The 18500-nt window shown below is 43.7% G+C and overlaps 1 protein-coding gene across 4 annotated transcripts in view; it reads right to left on the bottom strand.

The window, feature by feature from the left end:
• The window catches only part of CCNL1 (cyclin L1), a 34779-nt gene extending 18449 nt beyond the window's left edge, over positions 1-16330 (bottom strand). Inside the window, exons 1-3 of one of the 4 annotated variants that reach the window (XM_077290693.1) lie at positions 16014-16225; positions 13478-13703; positions 9172-9244 (exon numbers count right to left, since the gene is read on the bottom strand). In XM_077290693.1, coding sequence (XP_077146808.1) covers positions 9172-9194 — 23 coding nt within the window. In that variant the 5' untranslated portion in view covers positions 9195-9244; positions 13478-13703; positions 16014-16225. Of the gene's footprint in view, positions 1-9171; positions 9245-13477; positions 13704-15892 lie in introns of all 4 variants that reach the window. The other 3 variants (XM_077290691.1, XM_077290694.1, XM_077290692.1) reach the window with 3 other exon arrangements.
• Positions 16331-18500: the final 2170 nt, after the last annotated feature.

Raw genomic sequence — 18500 nt, 5'->3', positions numbered from 1 at the left:
AAAAAGACGACAACAGTCCATACAAAAGGTGAAGGTCCCCTTGCTTTAGGCAACAGTCACTTGGTCATCATATATTTTTGAGATTCACTTAGGCTACTTTTACACTAGCGTCGGGAAAGACCCGTCGCTGTGCGTCGGGCCGACGTTCCCGACGCTAGCGTGGTCTCCGCCGCACAACGGGGGCAGCGGATGTATTTTTCCAACGCATCCGCTGCCCCATTGTGAGGTGCGGGGAAGTGCGGGGAGGTGGGGGCGGAGTTCCGGCCGCGCATGCGCGGTCGGAAAAAGCGGACCGTCGTGAGCAAAAAACGTTACATGTAACGTTTTTTTCTCCCGACGGTCCGCTACCACACGCCCAAGCGTCACAAAACGGACGCGACGTTTGGCAATGCGTCGCTAATGTTAGTCTATGACGAAAAAACTTATCCAGCAAGAACTTTTGCTGGATGCGTATTTTCGGCAAAACGACGCATTTGCGACGTATTGCAGTTAACGCTAGTGTGAAAGTAGCCTTAGTGCTTAACAAAAAGGACAGTAGCTTAATAGAGGGGAGCAAAAAAAAAAAACAAAACAAAAAAAACCCCAAAAAAGGTCCATTAGAGCATGATGAGCTACATGTAGCTTTACTCTATATGACCTGATCTCAGCATTAAGTACAATTCTTGCAGGAAAATGTATGAGGCCCAATACACTTGCATACTACAGAAGTCTAAAAAGGTGTAGGTAACTTGTCACCACATGTTTTATTAAAGCACAAAGTGTAAAGCCCTGTTGGTTCTATCAGACAAACAGATTACTGCGTGTGGCAGTTTGCACTGAAGGGTTTGCTGACTGTTCCAGCTGGTACCACCAGCAACAAGGAGTAGTGGGTTGATCAGTCTTTTCAGAAACAAAATTGGTGTGCAGGATTTCCGGAGATCAGTAGACAAGACCATGTGGATTCTCATAACTGTACACAATATAACGTGAGGCATCTGTAGGAAAGGACTTCTAGTGAACCGCTAAATATGACCAGATGCAGGAGATAAAATTGCCTTCCAGTTTAGCACCAGTGGAAAGAGCTATTGTAATCACTTTCTTGTGCATAGGTTAGTTTCAGACAGCCGGCCATACTTAAAGGGGTATTCCCATCTCCAAGATCCTATCTCAATATGCAGATGTAATAACATTATCGAATACCTCCAATTAGAAATGTAGTATAGTTCTTCTAATTAGGCATGCCTCTTGACTCGTGCAGAGCATTGCAGGACCTTAGGTATCCATGGCTATGACCACTGGTCGTAACCATGGATACCTAAGGTCCTGCAATACTTCCATATCAGGAAAGACATAAGGAATTAGAAGAAAAAACTATATATTTCTAATTGGAGGTACTTGATAATATTTCATCTACTACATATTGGGGTAACATCTAGGAGAATAAAGGGGATACCCTATCAAGTGTAATTATTACAGGCACAAGACCCAGTTTTCTTTGGTCAAATGAAACAGACCAAATGTAAATGTAAATTATCAAAGTTCTATAGTGATCAGCAGAGTTGAACCCACAGAAGTCTGTTTTCGCTTTGTCCACACTGGCAGGTGATAGGAAAACCTCCTTATGAGAATTGTCTGGTATCCCGCAGTAAAAGGTTTCCACAATTTTCAATAACTATCCATGTTCCATAATTTAGCACGGACACTCAAATATGTTGCCAATTTGTCATCAACATTCAACCTTAAGGCTATGTGCACACGTTGCGGATTTGGATGCGGACCCGCAGCAGTTTTCCATCAGGTTTACAGTACCATGTAAACCAAATCCGCTGTGCCTATGGTGCGTAAAATACCGTGTGGAAACACTGCGTTGCATTTTCCGCAGCATGTCAATTCTTTTTGTGGATTTCGCAGCGTTTTACACCTGCTCCTCAATAGGAATTCGCAGGTGATATCCGCACAAAAAAACCCCGCAGGATATCCACGGTAAATTCGCAGGTAAAATGCAGTGCGTTTTACCTGTGGATTTTTAAAAAAAATAAAATGGTGCGGAAAAAAACGCACACGAATAAGCAACGTGGGCACATATAGCCTTAAACGTCTTGTTAGAATTTACTATGAAACTCACGTCTCGATTTTTTATATATTTATATATATTTTTTTTACACCAATTTAAACAGGAAAGTGAAACAGGTTTTTTTTTACGTCCTGCACTTGATTACAGGAGCATCCACTTGACTATCAATGATATTGATATTAAGGGATCGTTCACTTTTTGGTCTGAGTGCTGTCCCGAGTAAAAGACAGACCACACTCGGCCCAGTAATTCAATGGGGAAATGCAAATAAAAAATTTTTTGGGCCCTGTATTATCCATGAGAGAGAGTTCTATTTCATTGAAATCCAGGACAAAAAAAATAAAAAATCCACTTAGGCTTCTTTCACACTTGCGTCGTTTGGCCTCCGTCTCAATGCGTCGTTCTGTGCAAAAAACACATCCTGCAAAGTTGCCCGCAGGATGCGTTTTTTGCCCATAGACTTGTAATGACGACGGATCGCGACGTATGGCCATACGTCGCGTCCGTCGTGCACTGTATGCGTCGTGTTTTGGCGGACCGTCGTATAAAAAAAAAAAACATTCAAGGGAACGTTTTTTCGTACGTCGGATCCTGCATTACCTACCACGCATGCGCGGCCGGAACTCCGCCCCCTCCTCCCTGGGACTTTACAATGGGCAGCGGATGCGTTGAAAAACTGCATCCGCTGCCCACGTTTTGCGATGGCCCCGTACCGACGGAAGTGTGAAAGAAGTCTTAATATACAGCTCAGTGGCCAGTTTGAAAACTGCAAAATATCAGGATATTAATTTTTAATAGTAATATGAAAAATTATAAAGATGAAAAATTATAAAGAAAAAAAACAAAAACGAAAGATTACATTTTCTGATGGCACATTTCCTATTATCAGATTGTTAAGTTATCACACATGGGGGCCATTAAGCCTCCATACCATATAACATTGTGGTGTGATCTATAAAAGCCATAAAATAATTAAAAGTTAGTATTTCAAGTGCTTCAGAAAAATGATGTTCCGGCAGGGTTGTGAAGTTGGGAGTTGAGGAGTTACTTGGGGGATGGGGGGCTTCTATAAAATTGTATAGGATTGTGGACAAGTTTAGAATTGTTAATATAAATACATTTTCTGTACTATCAATCTAAACCTCATATTCATGAAAAACACAATGTTACCATTTCACAACAGTAAATTTGTTCTAATTATTGGCCATTTATGAAGGTGGCAGACAGTCGGATTGTGGAAAGATACAGGAATCTGTATCCTGGCTCAGAGTCCACAGCCCTTTGTTCAGGTGGATCATTATTAGAAAACCTACATAAAAGCTATGAAAACTCTTCATGATGGCTGGTCAACGGTTTTAGTCACAATCTAGCTCCCGATTCCTGTATTAAGTTGTCAGTATCACAAGTTTCTATGTACAAGAAACAAGTGTCTGGCAGAGCCTAAAATAGCTGAAGGTTGTTCCTAAAGACAGTAAGAGAAATCTGTGCATGAAAATTAAAACAGTGTGTACAACTAAATGGCACAGTTTATCTTTGTAACTAGACAAGCATACTTGATCCTAATACTTGACCATTTATATAAGAGAAGCACCCCCCCCCCCCCCCCCCATCACTAACAGTTTATTTTCTTTTTCATCTTAAGGGGCTCTCCAATAAGCCACATTGTAACACTGCAGGACCAGGATGTTACGCAAAAGCAATTTCATCTCCATTGTGAACTTGATTCCTCGGTTACTTGGTTGCACATTGAAGAAGGATTTTCTGAAGCTCGGCTCAGGATATACAATTACCCATAATCCATTTCTCTGATGTTTACAGACGTGCAGTTCATAATCACTGTATGTCCATCTGTTGCCTTCCTAGAAGGCTTATGCTCATACAGAGCAGCGGATCTGCTCACTCGGATCTATTGTGGGTGGGGAGTTTGTTCTGTATTAGGCTGCAATCAGCTGGGCACTCCGTAATAGACTCCTCTCTAGGTTTATCTCCCAGAGAACTAAAAGTATCAGCTGTCAGAAACCCATAGTGCCAGGACCTTCTCTCCCGAGACACCATCTATCAGGGTTCGGTCAGGAGGACCTCATGCACAGACTGTTGGCCAATTCTGTTCAGTTGACCATAGTCTAATGTGTATGGGGCCTTCTAAGGAAGCCATCAGAAAATGAGCTATTGCTTAAAGGGAACCTGTCACCCCCAAAATGGAAGGTGAGCTAAGCCCACCGGCATCAGGGGCTTATCTACAGCATTCTGTAATGCTGTAGATAAGCCCGATGTATACTGAAAGATGAGAAAAAGAGGTTAGATTATACTCACCCAGGGGCGGTCCTGCTGCGGTGGGTGTCACGGTCCGGTCTGGGGCCTCCCATCTTCATACGATGACATCATCTTCTTGTAGTCACGCTGCGACTCCGGCGCAGGCATACTTTGTCTGCTCTGTTGAGGGCAGAGCAAAGTACTGCAGTGCGCAGGCACCGGGCCTCTCTGACCTTTCCCTGCGCACTGCAGTACTCTGCTCTGCCCTCAACAGGGCACACAAAGTACGCCTGCGCCGGAGCCGCAGCGGGACTACAAGAAGAGGACGTCATCGTATGAAGATGGGAGGCCCCGGACCGCGACGCCTATCGGACTGGACCGCAGCGGGATCTCCCCTGGGTGAGTATAATCTAACCTCTTTTTCTCATCTTTCAGGATACAGGGGGGGCTTATCTACAGCATTACAGAATACTGTAGGTAAGCCATTGATGCTGGCGGGCTTAGCTCACCTTCGATTTTGGGGGTGACAGGTTCCCTTTAAATCAGGTTTGTGTGTGAAATGTTTGTTTTCCCATATATCAATGCATATTAAAAATAAAAACTTGCATTTTCCACATTAGACACTATTTAACTTTCTGTTTCAGGAAATGTACAATAGCCACCATGGACAGACTGCAGCTCTGACTTTTGGATTAAAACATCTAGTGAGCATGTGCAAAAGATGACTGAAGTAAGGGAAAGCATGGTCAGCTGAGACATGGCATATTGGGATTGCTCGATGTTAGCTGTGTATAGAGGCGATGTTTGTTATTGCATTCCTGTCATTAGTGATTAGGATCCTTGCTGTAAACTCTTCATAAAAGGACAGCAGGTACGAGTCCGAAAAAGGCCCAGTGGCTATTGTAGAAATTTTAAGATTACCTTCTACACTCCCACCAACTCTGGAACAGTGTCTTTTTCACGTGCCCCTCCAAACCAAATAGTTGCAAATTTTACTCAACCAACTGGGTGTATACCACTAAACTTCTGTGGGCATTTTCTTTCTCAGCCCAGATTGCAAATTTAAAGGGAACCTGTCACCAGTTTTGTCCTGTGTTAACTAAAACTATGACCTTAATCAGCCCATGCGCTTCAGTCCATCAATGGTTATGTAACCCCCTGACTGCCCCTGTATACCTCCCCAAAAAAACCTTTTAAAGTTCTCCCGCGCTGTATGTTAATCCTGTCGGTCCGATGGGCACGGTTTCTGTGGTCTCTATCCCACCCCCGGCTGATAGCTGTACTCCAGCTGTAATTGAAGTGGATGACGCAGGAGGCATCATCCACATAGCCGGGCAAAATTTTGCGCCAGCTCGCTATGACCAGCCCTATTGTGGGCAGAACCAAAAACAAACGCGCAGTTATGATTTAGGCTCTGCCTGCAGTAGGGCAGAGCATAGAGCAAAGACCGGCAATTTGTATGCACTAGCGCATGATTGCGCCTGGCTATGTGGATGACGCAGGAGTACAGCTATCAGCAGCTGGGAGGAGGGATAGAGAATGCAGAAACCATGCCCATCGGGCCGACAGCTTAACGGGAAAAGTTTTTTTGGGAGGTATACAGGGGCAGTCAGGGGGTCACAACCATTAATGGACTGAAGCGCATGGGCTGATTAAGGTCATAGTTTTAGTTGACACATGATAAAACTGGTGACAGGTTCCCGTTAAACATGGCCACTCCAACAGAGTTCTGCGGTACACCCCCAAAGGTTGAAGGAAAAAATTAAGAAAAAAAAAAAACTCTAAATACTGTTGCAGAATCAATGCAGCAATTGGAAAAATTTAAGTAGGAAAATTCAGAGAAATGAAGACTGATAACAAATGGAAGAAAAAAACCAAAAAATAAAAAAACACATTTAATACAAAACCAATTATTTTCGCAACGAAAAGTTAAAAAAAATTAAAAAAAAATAAATTGCGTTTTTATAGCGGATTTTTTGAATTTTTTTTCCCCCGGAGCTTCCCAATGCAATATAGCTGAAAAAACGCAAAAAAAATCCGCAAAAATTAATGACCATGCCGCATTTTTTTTACCACGATGTGGGGTTGTTTTTTTTCGCATGTGCACAAAAATTGCGGAATGCATTGAAAATAATGGGATGCTTATGTATGCTTTTTTAGCGTTTTTTTTCCGCGGAAAATGGCCGAAAAAACGCGAAAAATCCTGAACGTGTGAACATAACCTTAAAGTTAAAAAAAATTGTTATTTAAATAGTTACTATTTCTCCATGTAGTATCCCAATCCCAATGCAAACTAGTAAAGCAATGGTTTGGTATCAAGCTTTAAACAGTTTTTGTCATATAAAAACGGACATGACAGACAACCATCAGTTGAGGCTATGTGAACACAGACTAGCAGTGATAGAGAACACTGAATTCACATTTCCATTTGCAAAGTTTAATTCCAGGGGGAAGCTGATCTTTCACCTGATGTGAGCGCTCACCTTTAGGGTATGTGCACATGCTGCGGATCCGCAGCATTTTCCCATGCATTTACAGTACCATGTAAAGCTATGGGAAATGAAATCCGCAGTGCACATGCTGCGGAAAAAACCGCGCGGAAACGTAGCGGTTTATTTTCCGCAGCATGACAATTCTTTGTGCGGAATCCGCAGCGGTTTTGCACCTGCTCAAATAGGAAACTGCAGGTGAAAACCCGCAGTGGAAACTGCAATAAAAACCGCGATAAATCAGCAGTAAAAACCGCAGCGGTTTTGCACTGCGGATCAAAACCGCTGCGGAAAATTCCGCAATGGAAACCACAGCGTGTGCACATGGCCTCAATAGTACTGAACTTGTATCAGACATGGAAACTCAAGTGAAAAACATTGTAAGATCTCTAGTACAGAATATATAGGCAAATCAAGTCATTGGTATCAGTTTACAATGTAGCTAGAGGCAGATGAACACGATAAAGCAGCTGAGAAGCATTCATGTTCCTCATTTATAACTTAACTTTATAGATACAATATCATACAGAAATGTTACACAATCACTGATATCAGCCTACAATATTTTATATACTCTATAGGTATGTATGTCCTAGTGCATGACTGTTTTAACCGTGATGCACCTAAATGGTTTCACTTCAGGCAATGCTTCTGAGGTTAGATTCACATTTGTATGTCACTTTCACAAAGAACTAAATAGCCTCCGTCTGCCAAGTTTGGCTCAGGAGACTTGTGGAAGCTCAAGGCAACGTGGTTCTGAGGTAAATGCCTCTGCTGGAACATGCTGCTAATTTTCGTGAGGAATACAACAGAGAAAAATCTATGTAAACCACTGCATGAAATGTATATAGTAGGAGTCCCAAGCATCTCTAGGGCAGAAATATTATGGCTCTCTATACACAACTAAGTATTACGTGGGACAAGTCTTGGCCTCACTTATAATGGAAAAAAATTCCACTTAACAGCAAGCTCAAATCTACACAGGTGATTTGTACATATAAATGGGCAATCACTTATATTGCATTATATTGCAGATTTTCTCAGTGGAATTCCACATTCAGGCTGTGTGCACACGTCGCAGATTTTTCGCGGTTTTTCGCTATAAAACCGCGAAAAAAAACGCTCACATTAAGCATCCGATTTAATAGAATGCAATCCGCATTTTTTGTGCACATGCTGCATTTTTTTCCTGAGCGGAATCGCATTGCAGAAAAAAACGCAGCATGTTCATTAAATTTGCGGAATCGCGGGGATTCCGCACACCTAGGAATGCATTGATCTGCTTACTTCCCGCATGGGGCTATGCCCACCATGCGGGAAGTAAGCAGATCATGTGCGGTTGGTACCCAGGGTGGAGGAGACTCTCCTCCATGAACTGGGCACCATATAATTGTTAAAAAAAAAAAAAAGAATGAAAATAAAAAATTGTGATATACTCACCCTCTGATGTCCCCGGATTCCTCCCGCCTCTCAGCGGTGCAAGTGGCCGCTTCCGTTTCTATAGATGGTGTGTGTGAAGGACCTGCGATGACGTCATCGAAGGTACTGCGCACACACCATCTATAGGAACGGAAGCCGCTGAGGAGATCGGCTGTTTGCAGAAGGTGAGTATAACTATTTTTTTTAAATTATGTTTAACATTCTATCTTTTACTATTGATGCGGCATAGGCTGCATCAATAGTAAAAAGTTGGTCACACTTGTCAAACACTATGTTTGACAAGTGTGACCAACCTGTCAATCAGTTTTCCAAGCGATGCTACAGATCGCTTGGAAAACGCTAGCATTCTGCAAGCTAATTATGCTTGCAAAAGGCTAGTTTTCTGCGGGAATATGCATGCCAATTCCGCATGCGATATACCCGTGGCAGGAGCTGCAGAATTGCCGCGAAAATTTCCGCGGCAATTCTGCAACGTGTGCACTTAGCCTCACAGTCCTCAAATGTGCCATCTGCAACCTGCAAACAAAACATTCAGGAAGGTGTTCAAGAGACTGGGGACTGAGTTCAGGGAAATATTACATTGTTTCCTTCGTTATATTACATAGTGGACTCAATCAAGTTACCGATTGATTCAATGTACATGAATAAACATGAAACATTTTTTCTTTTTGTTAGTGTTGGGCTACGTGCTGCGGATTTTGTCTAAGACTAAATAAAATCAGGATTTGCTGAATTAGTCACAGAGTCTAAATATTGTTTTGGAAACATTGTAAATATTAACAGTTAAATCAAACTTGGACAGCAAAGAAAAAGGCTTAACATGATACAGGAGTTTGTCTGAATGGTTCACCAGTGGCCAACCTGTGAGTCCCCGATTCCAGTGACCTATTCTCAGAGCACTGGCTTCTCCATGGGGATTTTCGACACTTCACTCACTGTTGCCAAGACGACAGCTTCATCTCTATGTACCACTCCACATCACCCAGGCATTGGTAAATGTAGCTGGTTGCTGTATAGTCGGTTGCAAGGGGAAAAAAATGTAAAGTCAATACAGGCATCTAACAAACAGAAGGCAACATGTTCAGGTATTGATTCACTTATGTAAAGGGGGGGCCTAAGTAAGGATTTGTACAAAAGCACATTGAATCAAAGTATTTATGAATTCACATAGTACATGCTAAAATTAATAGGTAAAACATCTTCTAATAGCGATTACACAATAATTTCATAGATCAGCTACTACCCCCCCCTCCCCCCCCCACACACACACACACACGTCAATGAAGATGCACATTTAGCCATGTTTCACCGTGGGTGCACTGCTCATCTCAGGAAAAACAAGAAGTCTGGACGGATCAGGAAGAAGTATACCATGCCACAAGGGCAGTCTACAGAGTACAGGCTGCCAAAAGCCCAGGACTGTTTGTGAACACTGGTAAAATGAACAGACTTCACCAAAATCTGACCAGATTTGTTTTTTTTTTTAAATTATTTTATGTTTGGGCTGGTTTCACATTTCTGCAAATCATGGTGCAAGTACAGACTGGCCATGGGTCTCTTGGAATATATGAAGCTGCGAGTTAGGGTCTGGAGACCGTGGGCCAATCCACACCTACACCGTGATCTGCAGATGTGTGAAACCAGCCTAAATTGAAGCAAAACTTGGGAGTCTCAAAGACCTATCCGGACAGTTTAAGAAAGCATGACACTGGTATAAATACTACATACTTCTTTCCTACTTGTCTGTAGTACAAAATTATAGCAGCCGTGTGGTCAGACGTGTGATCAGAAGATCCTAGACCACTCCTGACTCGTCTTCAGGAGACCCTTGTTTCCCCATAAATACAAATCTGAAGCACCTTGTGTTAGAAATCAGCATTGTGCCATCCCTGTGTTACTCCTCCTGTAAATGTGGATAAACTGACAGCTGGGCCCTTACCTTCCCCACTGTCAATGCTTCGGGTCCCTACAATATTTGACTAAACACAGTGGGTAAATCGTGACAATCCACAATAACAGGAAGAACAGTAACACCCAGTTAGTTTATAAATCGGTGATCGCACAATGCAGAATGTATAAGATACTGAAGGCTTGCTTTATGTGGAATACAAGAACTTCCCAAAGCCAACATGTCAGGAGTGGTGACAGGTACCCCAAGTTAGGCCACGTCCAAGAACACACCAATGACGTGTATAGCAGACTACATATACAAAATAGACCCTATATCGGATTCTGTTCTTGAGATACAGCATATATTGATGTGATCACTTAATGCTGTCCTCTTACCTCTGAATGCAAATATCTCAGGTAACTACACAGGATTAAAACTAAGTTTATGACCTCCCTATAGCACAAGTGGTAGTTGGCCTGTGTTGCCACATGACGATGCTGAATACATTACTCCGGGCTATGAATGCTGTATCAGTAAGGGTATGTGTCCACGTTCAGGAAACGCTGAGTTTTTGACGCAGCGTTGAGCAGCATGCATAAAAAACGCAGCGTCCAGATGTTACAGCATAGTGGAGGGGATTTCATGAAATCCTGTCTCCACTATGCAGTAAAAGACGCATGCGGCACACCCGACAAAACTCACATGCGGCGCGTCTTTTAAGAACGCAGCATGTCCTTACATTGCAGAAAAAACTCAAGGACAACGCAGGTGACCTGCCAGTGACCTCAGGTGCAGATTTGGTCAGGATTTTACCTGCATAAAATCCTGACCAAATCCTGAAGCAATCCTGAACGTGGACACATACCCTAATACATCTATGAACCAGAGTACGTACAATACTCTTGACATTTTTAATGCAGCTTCTAATTATGCAAACTGGCAACTGATGTTCAGAAGCTGAACCTATGCCTCAAGGGGTCAATTAGAAAGTAATTCTAAAATTGAGAAATATATCATCTAAATTAGATGTAATTAAGAGAATGCACTAAAAAGAAAAAAGTTATCATACAAAAGGACACTTTTCCCAGCTAGGACCCCTCATCACTAAATGAGTGGAGAATGAGCCTGCTATTCCTCTTCACTACCTGACCACAAGAAAAAAAAAAAAGAAAAAAAAAAAAAGGAGTATAGCGGTGATATGAGCACCGAAAATTCACTCACAGCTGTTTTCATCGGCCCTACAGATTAGTGATGAGTAGGTCAGCCTTACATGCAATGTCACCGTGTGGTCCTTAGCCCCATTACTTCTATGGTGTTGCAATGTGACCTACTGCAATGCAGAGTCACAAATATTTCCAAAGATGATAGATTTTGTGGTGCAAGTGACTCACTTACCATAGACTTCTATGAAAGTTACAAGTGTTTGCAACTTGCATGCTGCTTGGAAGTGATTTGACTTTTTGACAACAAAAATCACAACTCTAAAATTGTTGCAAGCTGCACAGATGTTTTGGTCACATAACTTGTCTAAGAATTGCTGTTGGATGACACATATCACAAGCCTTACAGACATTAAATCGGGTAGTAGAGGGCATAAGACCACTGCCCCTTCGAATCCCCGCTTTATGAAGCTTGTGCAGTGAGAGTAGCTGGGTCAATTAGCGCTCAAATGGCCAGCTAAGGGCCCAAACAGGTCTTTAAAAAAAAAAAAAAAAAAAAGGGGATCTGTTCACACTAGTGCTCAGAGCTTCCACTAGAGTTTCTGTAACCCTTTATGGATTTTTTTTTTGTGTGTAAACAAATGTATGTTATTGTTGCTTTAAAAAAAAAACAAAACAAAAAACAAAAAACACACAAAAAAAAAACAGACCACAGTTCTAAAGGTACCTTCACACTGAACGATATCGCTAGCGATCCGTGACGTTGCAGCGTCCTGGATAGCGATATCGTTGTGTTTGACACCCAGCAGCGATCAGGATCCTGCTGTGACATCGTTGGTCGGAGCTAGAAGGCCAGCACCTTATTTCGCTGCTGGATCTCCCGCTGACATCGTTGAATCGGCGTGTGTGACGCGGATTCAGCGATGTCTTCACTGGTAACCAGGGTAAACATCGGGTTACTAAGCGCAGGGCCGCGCTTAGTAACCCGATGTTTACCCTGGTTACCAGTGTAAATGTAAAAAAAACCAAACACTACGTACTTACATTCCAATGTCTGTCGCGTCCCCCGGCGTTCTGCTTCCCTGCACTGTGTCAGCGCCGGCTGGCCGTAAAGCAGAGAACAGCGGTGACGTCACCACTCTGCTTTAGGGCCGGCGCTTACAATGCAGGGAAGCAGAACGCCGGGGAACGCGACAGACACTGGAATGTAAGTATGTAGTGTTTGTTTTTTTTTACATTTACACTGGTAACCAGGGTAAACATCGGGTTACTAAGCGCGGCCCTGCGCTTAGTAACCCGATGTTTACCCTGGTTACCCGGGGACTTCGGCATCGTTGGTCGCTGGAGAGCTGTCTGTGTGACAGCTCTCCAGCGACCACACAGCGACGCTGCAGCGATCGGCATCGTTGTCTAGATCGCTGCAGCGTCGCTAAATGTGACGGTACCTTAAGTGATTTGAAGGACTTTGTATTCATTTGACAATGGATTCACCACCCCACTATCCAAATTCTACTTTGACACATGAGGCCCAATGAGCAATGCATAAGCATTAAAATCAAAAAGCATCAAAATCAAAGTGTGCCCGGGAGGGTTGGTTATAGTTATAATACACGGTCTAATGATCAAAGTACTGTAAAACTATTTGTCAGATATTCTCTAATGCTTCTGAACAATGTATGTACCCTTTGTTTATTGTTCCAATAAAGATGGTTTTATAAAAAAAATTTAAAAAAATCAAGTAAAAGGACAAAATTAGCAAAACTCTACTTGTACAGCTATTTTTACCCATTGCATGGCCACATACTACAACATTACACTGGCTAAAGATTTCAGAAGCCGTCTGATGTATTTTATATTGGACAATGTGGTAACCCAGCAACGATGCACAAAGAACGCAGGAAATATGGAAGAGGCAATAGCAAAACAAGAGCACCAAGATGTAGTGTCATCGATAACTCTTGCATGACCGATGGTAATGAAAATATCATCATGGCACAAGAAATATACTTTTCTAATACAAGCTCTTCACAAGTAATAATCCTGCACCAGGGTAAGAAAAAAAAAGCAGTAAAAGAATGGTCCCTTGTGCACCACTTTTGTAAGTTAAAACTCTCCATCCACCAATAAATGGGAACATCACAATCTGCAGAATTGAAGGAATTGCTCAGACAAGCCACATATAGAAACATACCGTTTTGCTCTCAACTGGCGCAGGTGATGAAAGACATTTATCACATCTCTAATTCGTCTGGGAGATTCTTCGATTTTGGAAGCGAGATTGATACAAGCCATCGCAACTATCTGAAAAGAAGCCAATTTGATGAGAGTACCATATATCAATGTCTGACAGCACAAGTCTATGAAAAGCTGTACAGGAAAACATGGTCAACCCGCTGTACTCAAGAGCTGGAAACATGCTGGATAATCACACATAATAAATAACAGTCATTACTTTCTCAGGAAATCCCATACATCTGTATATGACGTAAGCTATGAAAGGGAATTGGTCAGTAAAATCAAGCCCCAAACCGCCTACATGGACATGCTGGTCTTCGAAATAAATCCATTGACAAATTTATATCTTCTAATGCCTCAAAATCACGTAATTAGTGTTTTCATTTGTATGCAAATGAGGCACTAAGTGCCCCACATGTGACTGATCTCTCAGTGTGTGTGGCATCAGTCAAGGAAATTAGACAGTGAGCCATCAAATACACTAAGGAGGCAGGTGCTGGGCAGGGAACCAACCTGAGAAAACAAAAGGAAGAGCTCACTCACACCCAGAGCACTGGACACATCATTTGCATGTGACAAAAAAAATGCCAACTGCTCAGGAATGAAGCAACAGAGAGAAGATACAGTTGCAGACAGCTTTACATTTCAAAGACCAGCATGCCTATACAGGTGCCTGCCAGAACAAGTGCACAGCCAGCAGTTATGGTGCGCTACTGTCCAAGTCATTAGAATAAGACACATGTGCCCGGAGATCCGGCAATAAGACACATGTGCCTGGAGATCGGGACACCTTAAAAATACAAGTATGTTAGCAAGATCCATATTTATCTACTCATCTAAACATTTTTTAACTGGACAACCCATCTAACTTTTATAGTATGTGCAACATATTAAATAGTCTCACTGCTGGTGATAAAACAGTCCTAGACTGTAGATGTATAGTTGTGATTAGCTGGAGCACCCCTATATCATGATAGTGAGCTTATGGCAATGTACCAATGCCTCATCCTCTATTTAGGATCTACACAGGACCCTAAAGGGTAGTGCTAGAAGTCATCGTGCTATATAAAAATAAAGATTATTATTATCACCTATTCACTGGGCAGGTGATAACTTCTAGATTGGGAGAGTATGATCGCCGAGATGCCAACTGATCACCGGGATGGGGGAGTTCTGTACTAAATCTGGCACAGTAGTTACCCCCAATGAAATCATTCTAAAAGGCATCGCTCACACTTGTATCCGGATAGTGCACCTATTCTGAGAAACAGACATCGCACACTGGTTATCTGGATTCTGTTATGTATCAGGTTTTAGAACAGAAGAAAAACTTCGGCATGATAAGTCTGTTTTTAGAAATGAGGGGAAAAAAAAAAAAAAAAGGACATCATGCATAACTTTTTCTTCCATTCTAAAACGGACATAATGTAACCAAGATGGACCACGTAAAATCAACGAGATCCTTCTTAGGTTTGAACAATTCTATGTCTGTTCAGACATGAAGAATGGACAAATAGAATTGAAGGGGTGGCCTGGTTAAAAGGATTTATCACAGGATAGGTGGTAACTTGCTGATCAGTGGGGGTCTGACCATGAGAATGGAGAAGTCTTATCCCTGCTACATAATAGCGAGGCAGGTTAGACGTCTGACCATCCCTCCATTTATTTTTTAAGAATTGACAGAAAAGGCCTTGGCAGCCCCATAGGAAATAGATTGCACAAAGGCCAGGCAGGCAGGGAAGCAGAGGCCGCTTTATTCTAATGAGGATGTAAAGTTCCCTGCTCTGCTGATCATACTGATTAGTAAGTTATTGCCTATCCTGAGGATAGCTGATAACATCAGACAACCCCCTTAATGCACAACTGACAAGCGTGAAAGTTGCATTAGACCTCTGTGTTCTGCAGTTTCCCCTGAAGATAAGGCAATAGCTGCTCCTGCAGTCTGATCCCCTCCAATAGTCTGGTAACACTACATTTCGGTTTCTTAAGCTAGGTTCACATTGCGCCCATAGACTTCCATTATCCTAACGCATGTCAAAAACCGGCATGAATTAGCGATGATGCGTTACTTTGTGACGTACCCTCGAATGCGGTCTACCGTGTTTTCGGGTACATTAGGTCTAACACACAGTGGATGGATGTGTTCGCGGTGCATAAACCTCAATTGCGAACGCATGACGATGCAATGCTACCATGCGTTAGCGCAATTGTAGAAAGATATTTTGTGCATTGTTAGCGCATGTGTTTAACAGATGGCACTAGCGCGATGTGAACCTAGCCTTACATTTACAGAACGGCACAAACATCTATAAATACAAGCTCCGGCCTTGCTGCTTGGTGGGACACAGGGATATCTGCTCTAAATGATCACCTGTCCGCATAATAGCGGTTAGATAAGGGGGCTCCAGTTGTGGGACCCCCAGTCGTCAGACTTGTGCCTTGTATGGCGCTGACAACAGCCGAGAGCAGCGCTCTGCGACCTCCCAGGACACAGCACAAGCCCAGAATGCGGAGGTCGGTCTCCGAGTTTAGGTCCAGGCCGTCCAGCATGGAGGGTGTGGGCGACAGCCGCTCCTCGGGGATAATGGAGTTATCAATGGTGAGGGAGACTTTGGAGTACAGCCGGTCGCCGATGAGAATGCCATCGTTAGGGCGAGAGGGGGCGGCGGGAGCGGAGATGTGGGGAACAGCCGCCATTACTGTGACGAGGGAACGTATCTGCAACGAACAAGTCAGGCGCGAGCCAACGCAGCGTGCAGATCCTTCCGCCAGTGTCAGGACGCGAAATAGTGCGCAGCGGCCGGTGTGTGAGGAGACTGGGAGCTAGTGTGATGGATAGTGACATACTGGGAGCATCGTACTGGTGTACTGGGAGCTGCAGATGATACTGGTGTACGGGAAGCAGTGTGTACTGGGAACTGCTTATACTGATGTACTGGGAGCGGACGGTATATACTGGTGTACGGGAAGCGGTGTGTACTGGGAGCTGCATCTCATACTGGTGTACTAGGAGCTGTGTATTATACTGGGAGAGGTGTATCTTCAGGGAGCTGTATGTTATACTGGGAGCCGCATATACTTGTGTACAGAAAGCAGTGTGTACTGGGAGCTGCATATACTGATGTGCTGGGAACGTTATATACTGGTAGCTGTATCTCAAACCTGGTATACTGGGAACAGTGTATGCTGGGAGTGGTATATTATACTTGTGTACTGGGAGTAGTATATCCTGAAAGCAGCGCTGCATATCATACTGGTGTGCTGGGAGCAGTATATACTGGCAGTGGTATTATACTGGTGTATTACACTGGTGTGCTGGGAGCAGTATATACTGGCAGTGGTATTATACTGGTGTATTACACTGGTGTGCTGGGAGCAGTATATACTGGCAGTGGTATTATACTGGTGTATTACACTGGTGTGCTGGGAGCAAGCAGTATATACTGGCAGTGGTATATTATACTGGTGTATTACACTGGTGTGCTGGGAGCAGTATATACTGGCAGTGGTATATCATACTGGTGTATTACACTGGTGTGCTGGGAGCAGTATATACTGGCAGTGGTATTATACTGGTGTATTACACTGGTGTGCTGGGAGCAGTATATACTGGCAGTGGTATATCATACTGGTGTATTACACTGGTGTGCTGGGAGCAGTATATACTGGCAGTGGTATATCATACTGGTGTATTACACTGGTGTGCTGGGAGCAGTATATCCTGGCAGTGGTATTATACTGGTGTATTACAGTGGTGTGTTGGGAGCAGTATATACTGGCAGTGGTATTATACTGGTGTATTACACTGGTGTGCTGAGAGCAGTATATACTGGCAGTGGTATTATACTGGTGCATTACACTGGTGTGCTGGGAGCAGTATATACTGGCAGTGGTATACTGGTGCATTACACTGGTGTGCTGGGAGCAGTATATACTGGCAGTGGTATATTATACTGGTGTATTACAGTGGTGTGCTGGGAGCAGTATATACTGGCAGTGGTATTTTATACTGGTGCATTACACTGGTGTGCTGGGAGCTACATATAATACTGGAGTAGGGAGAGTGGGGCATGGTACGGGGAGCAGCATTAGGAGGGCTGTCATACAAGACCACACACCCCACATGCTTATGGTCACCTATACTTTTGCAATATTGCATGTAAGGCTACGTTCTCATTTGCGTTGTGCGCCGCAGCGTCGGCGACGCAACGCACAACGCAACCAAAACATAACAAAACGCACGCTAAAACGCTGCGTTTTGCGACGCATGCGTCCTTTTTTGCTAAAAGTTGGACGCAAAAAAAATGCAACTTGTTGCGTTATCTGGGCCCAACGCTTGCGGCCAAAAAAACGCATGCGTCGCAAAACGCAGCACAACGCATGTCCATGCGCCCCCATGTTAAATATAGGGGCGCATGACGCATGCGGCGACGCTGCGGCGCCGAACGCTAATGTGAACGTAGACTAACATGTCGCTTCACACTATGTTTACACTTCATGTCGTGCCTGTGAAACAGATTAAAACAGGTTTTTCTCTAGTCACCTTCCACGACGGCATATGGAGGTTGTCTCTTTGCCCTAATGGGGAACAGGAAACACAAGAGAGGTTAAAAGCACCTCCCACCTCCCATTCACCAGTGTCTTTCCTGTTCCCCATGGGACAGGGAGAGGTTCCATATGCTGTAGTGGCCGGTGGCTACAGTCATTTTACAGGTCTTACCTGTATTTCAGCCGGGCAGCTGGGGTCGCCTTGTGCCTCTCCGTGGGCTGCTCCCGTCGTCCTGCTTGCCAGGTACCTCGGGACCCTTCCCGGCCTTCCTGCGCCCCCGTGAGGGTAAAGCAGGCCGGGATCCCCAGCCGGGATCCTCTCCGTAGCTTCCCGGCTTCCTCCCTCCATGCTGCCTGGTCGGCGTTCCGGAAGTGACGTCGGCGGTCGCGCGCGCGTCACTTCCGGTTTTCATATCACCCTGAAGCTGGCT

The sequence above is a fragment of the Ranitomeya variabilis genome, chromosome 2 (genome assembly GCF_051348905.1).
Source record: "Ranitomeya variabilis isolate aRanVar5 chromosome 2, aRanVar5.hap1, whole genome shotgun sequence".
Lineage (NCBI taxonomy): Eukaryota > Metazoa > Chordata > Amphibia > Anura > Dendrobatidae > Ranitomeya > Ranitomeya variabilis.
Note: the sequence above shows the minus strand (reverse complement) of the source record. Positions and strands in the feature narration are given on the sequence as shown.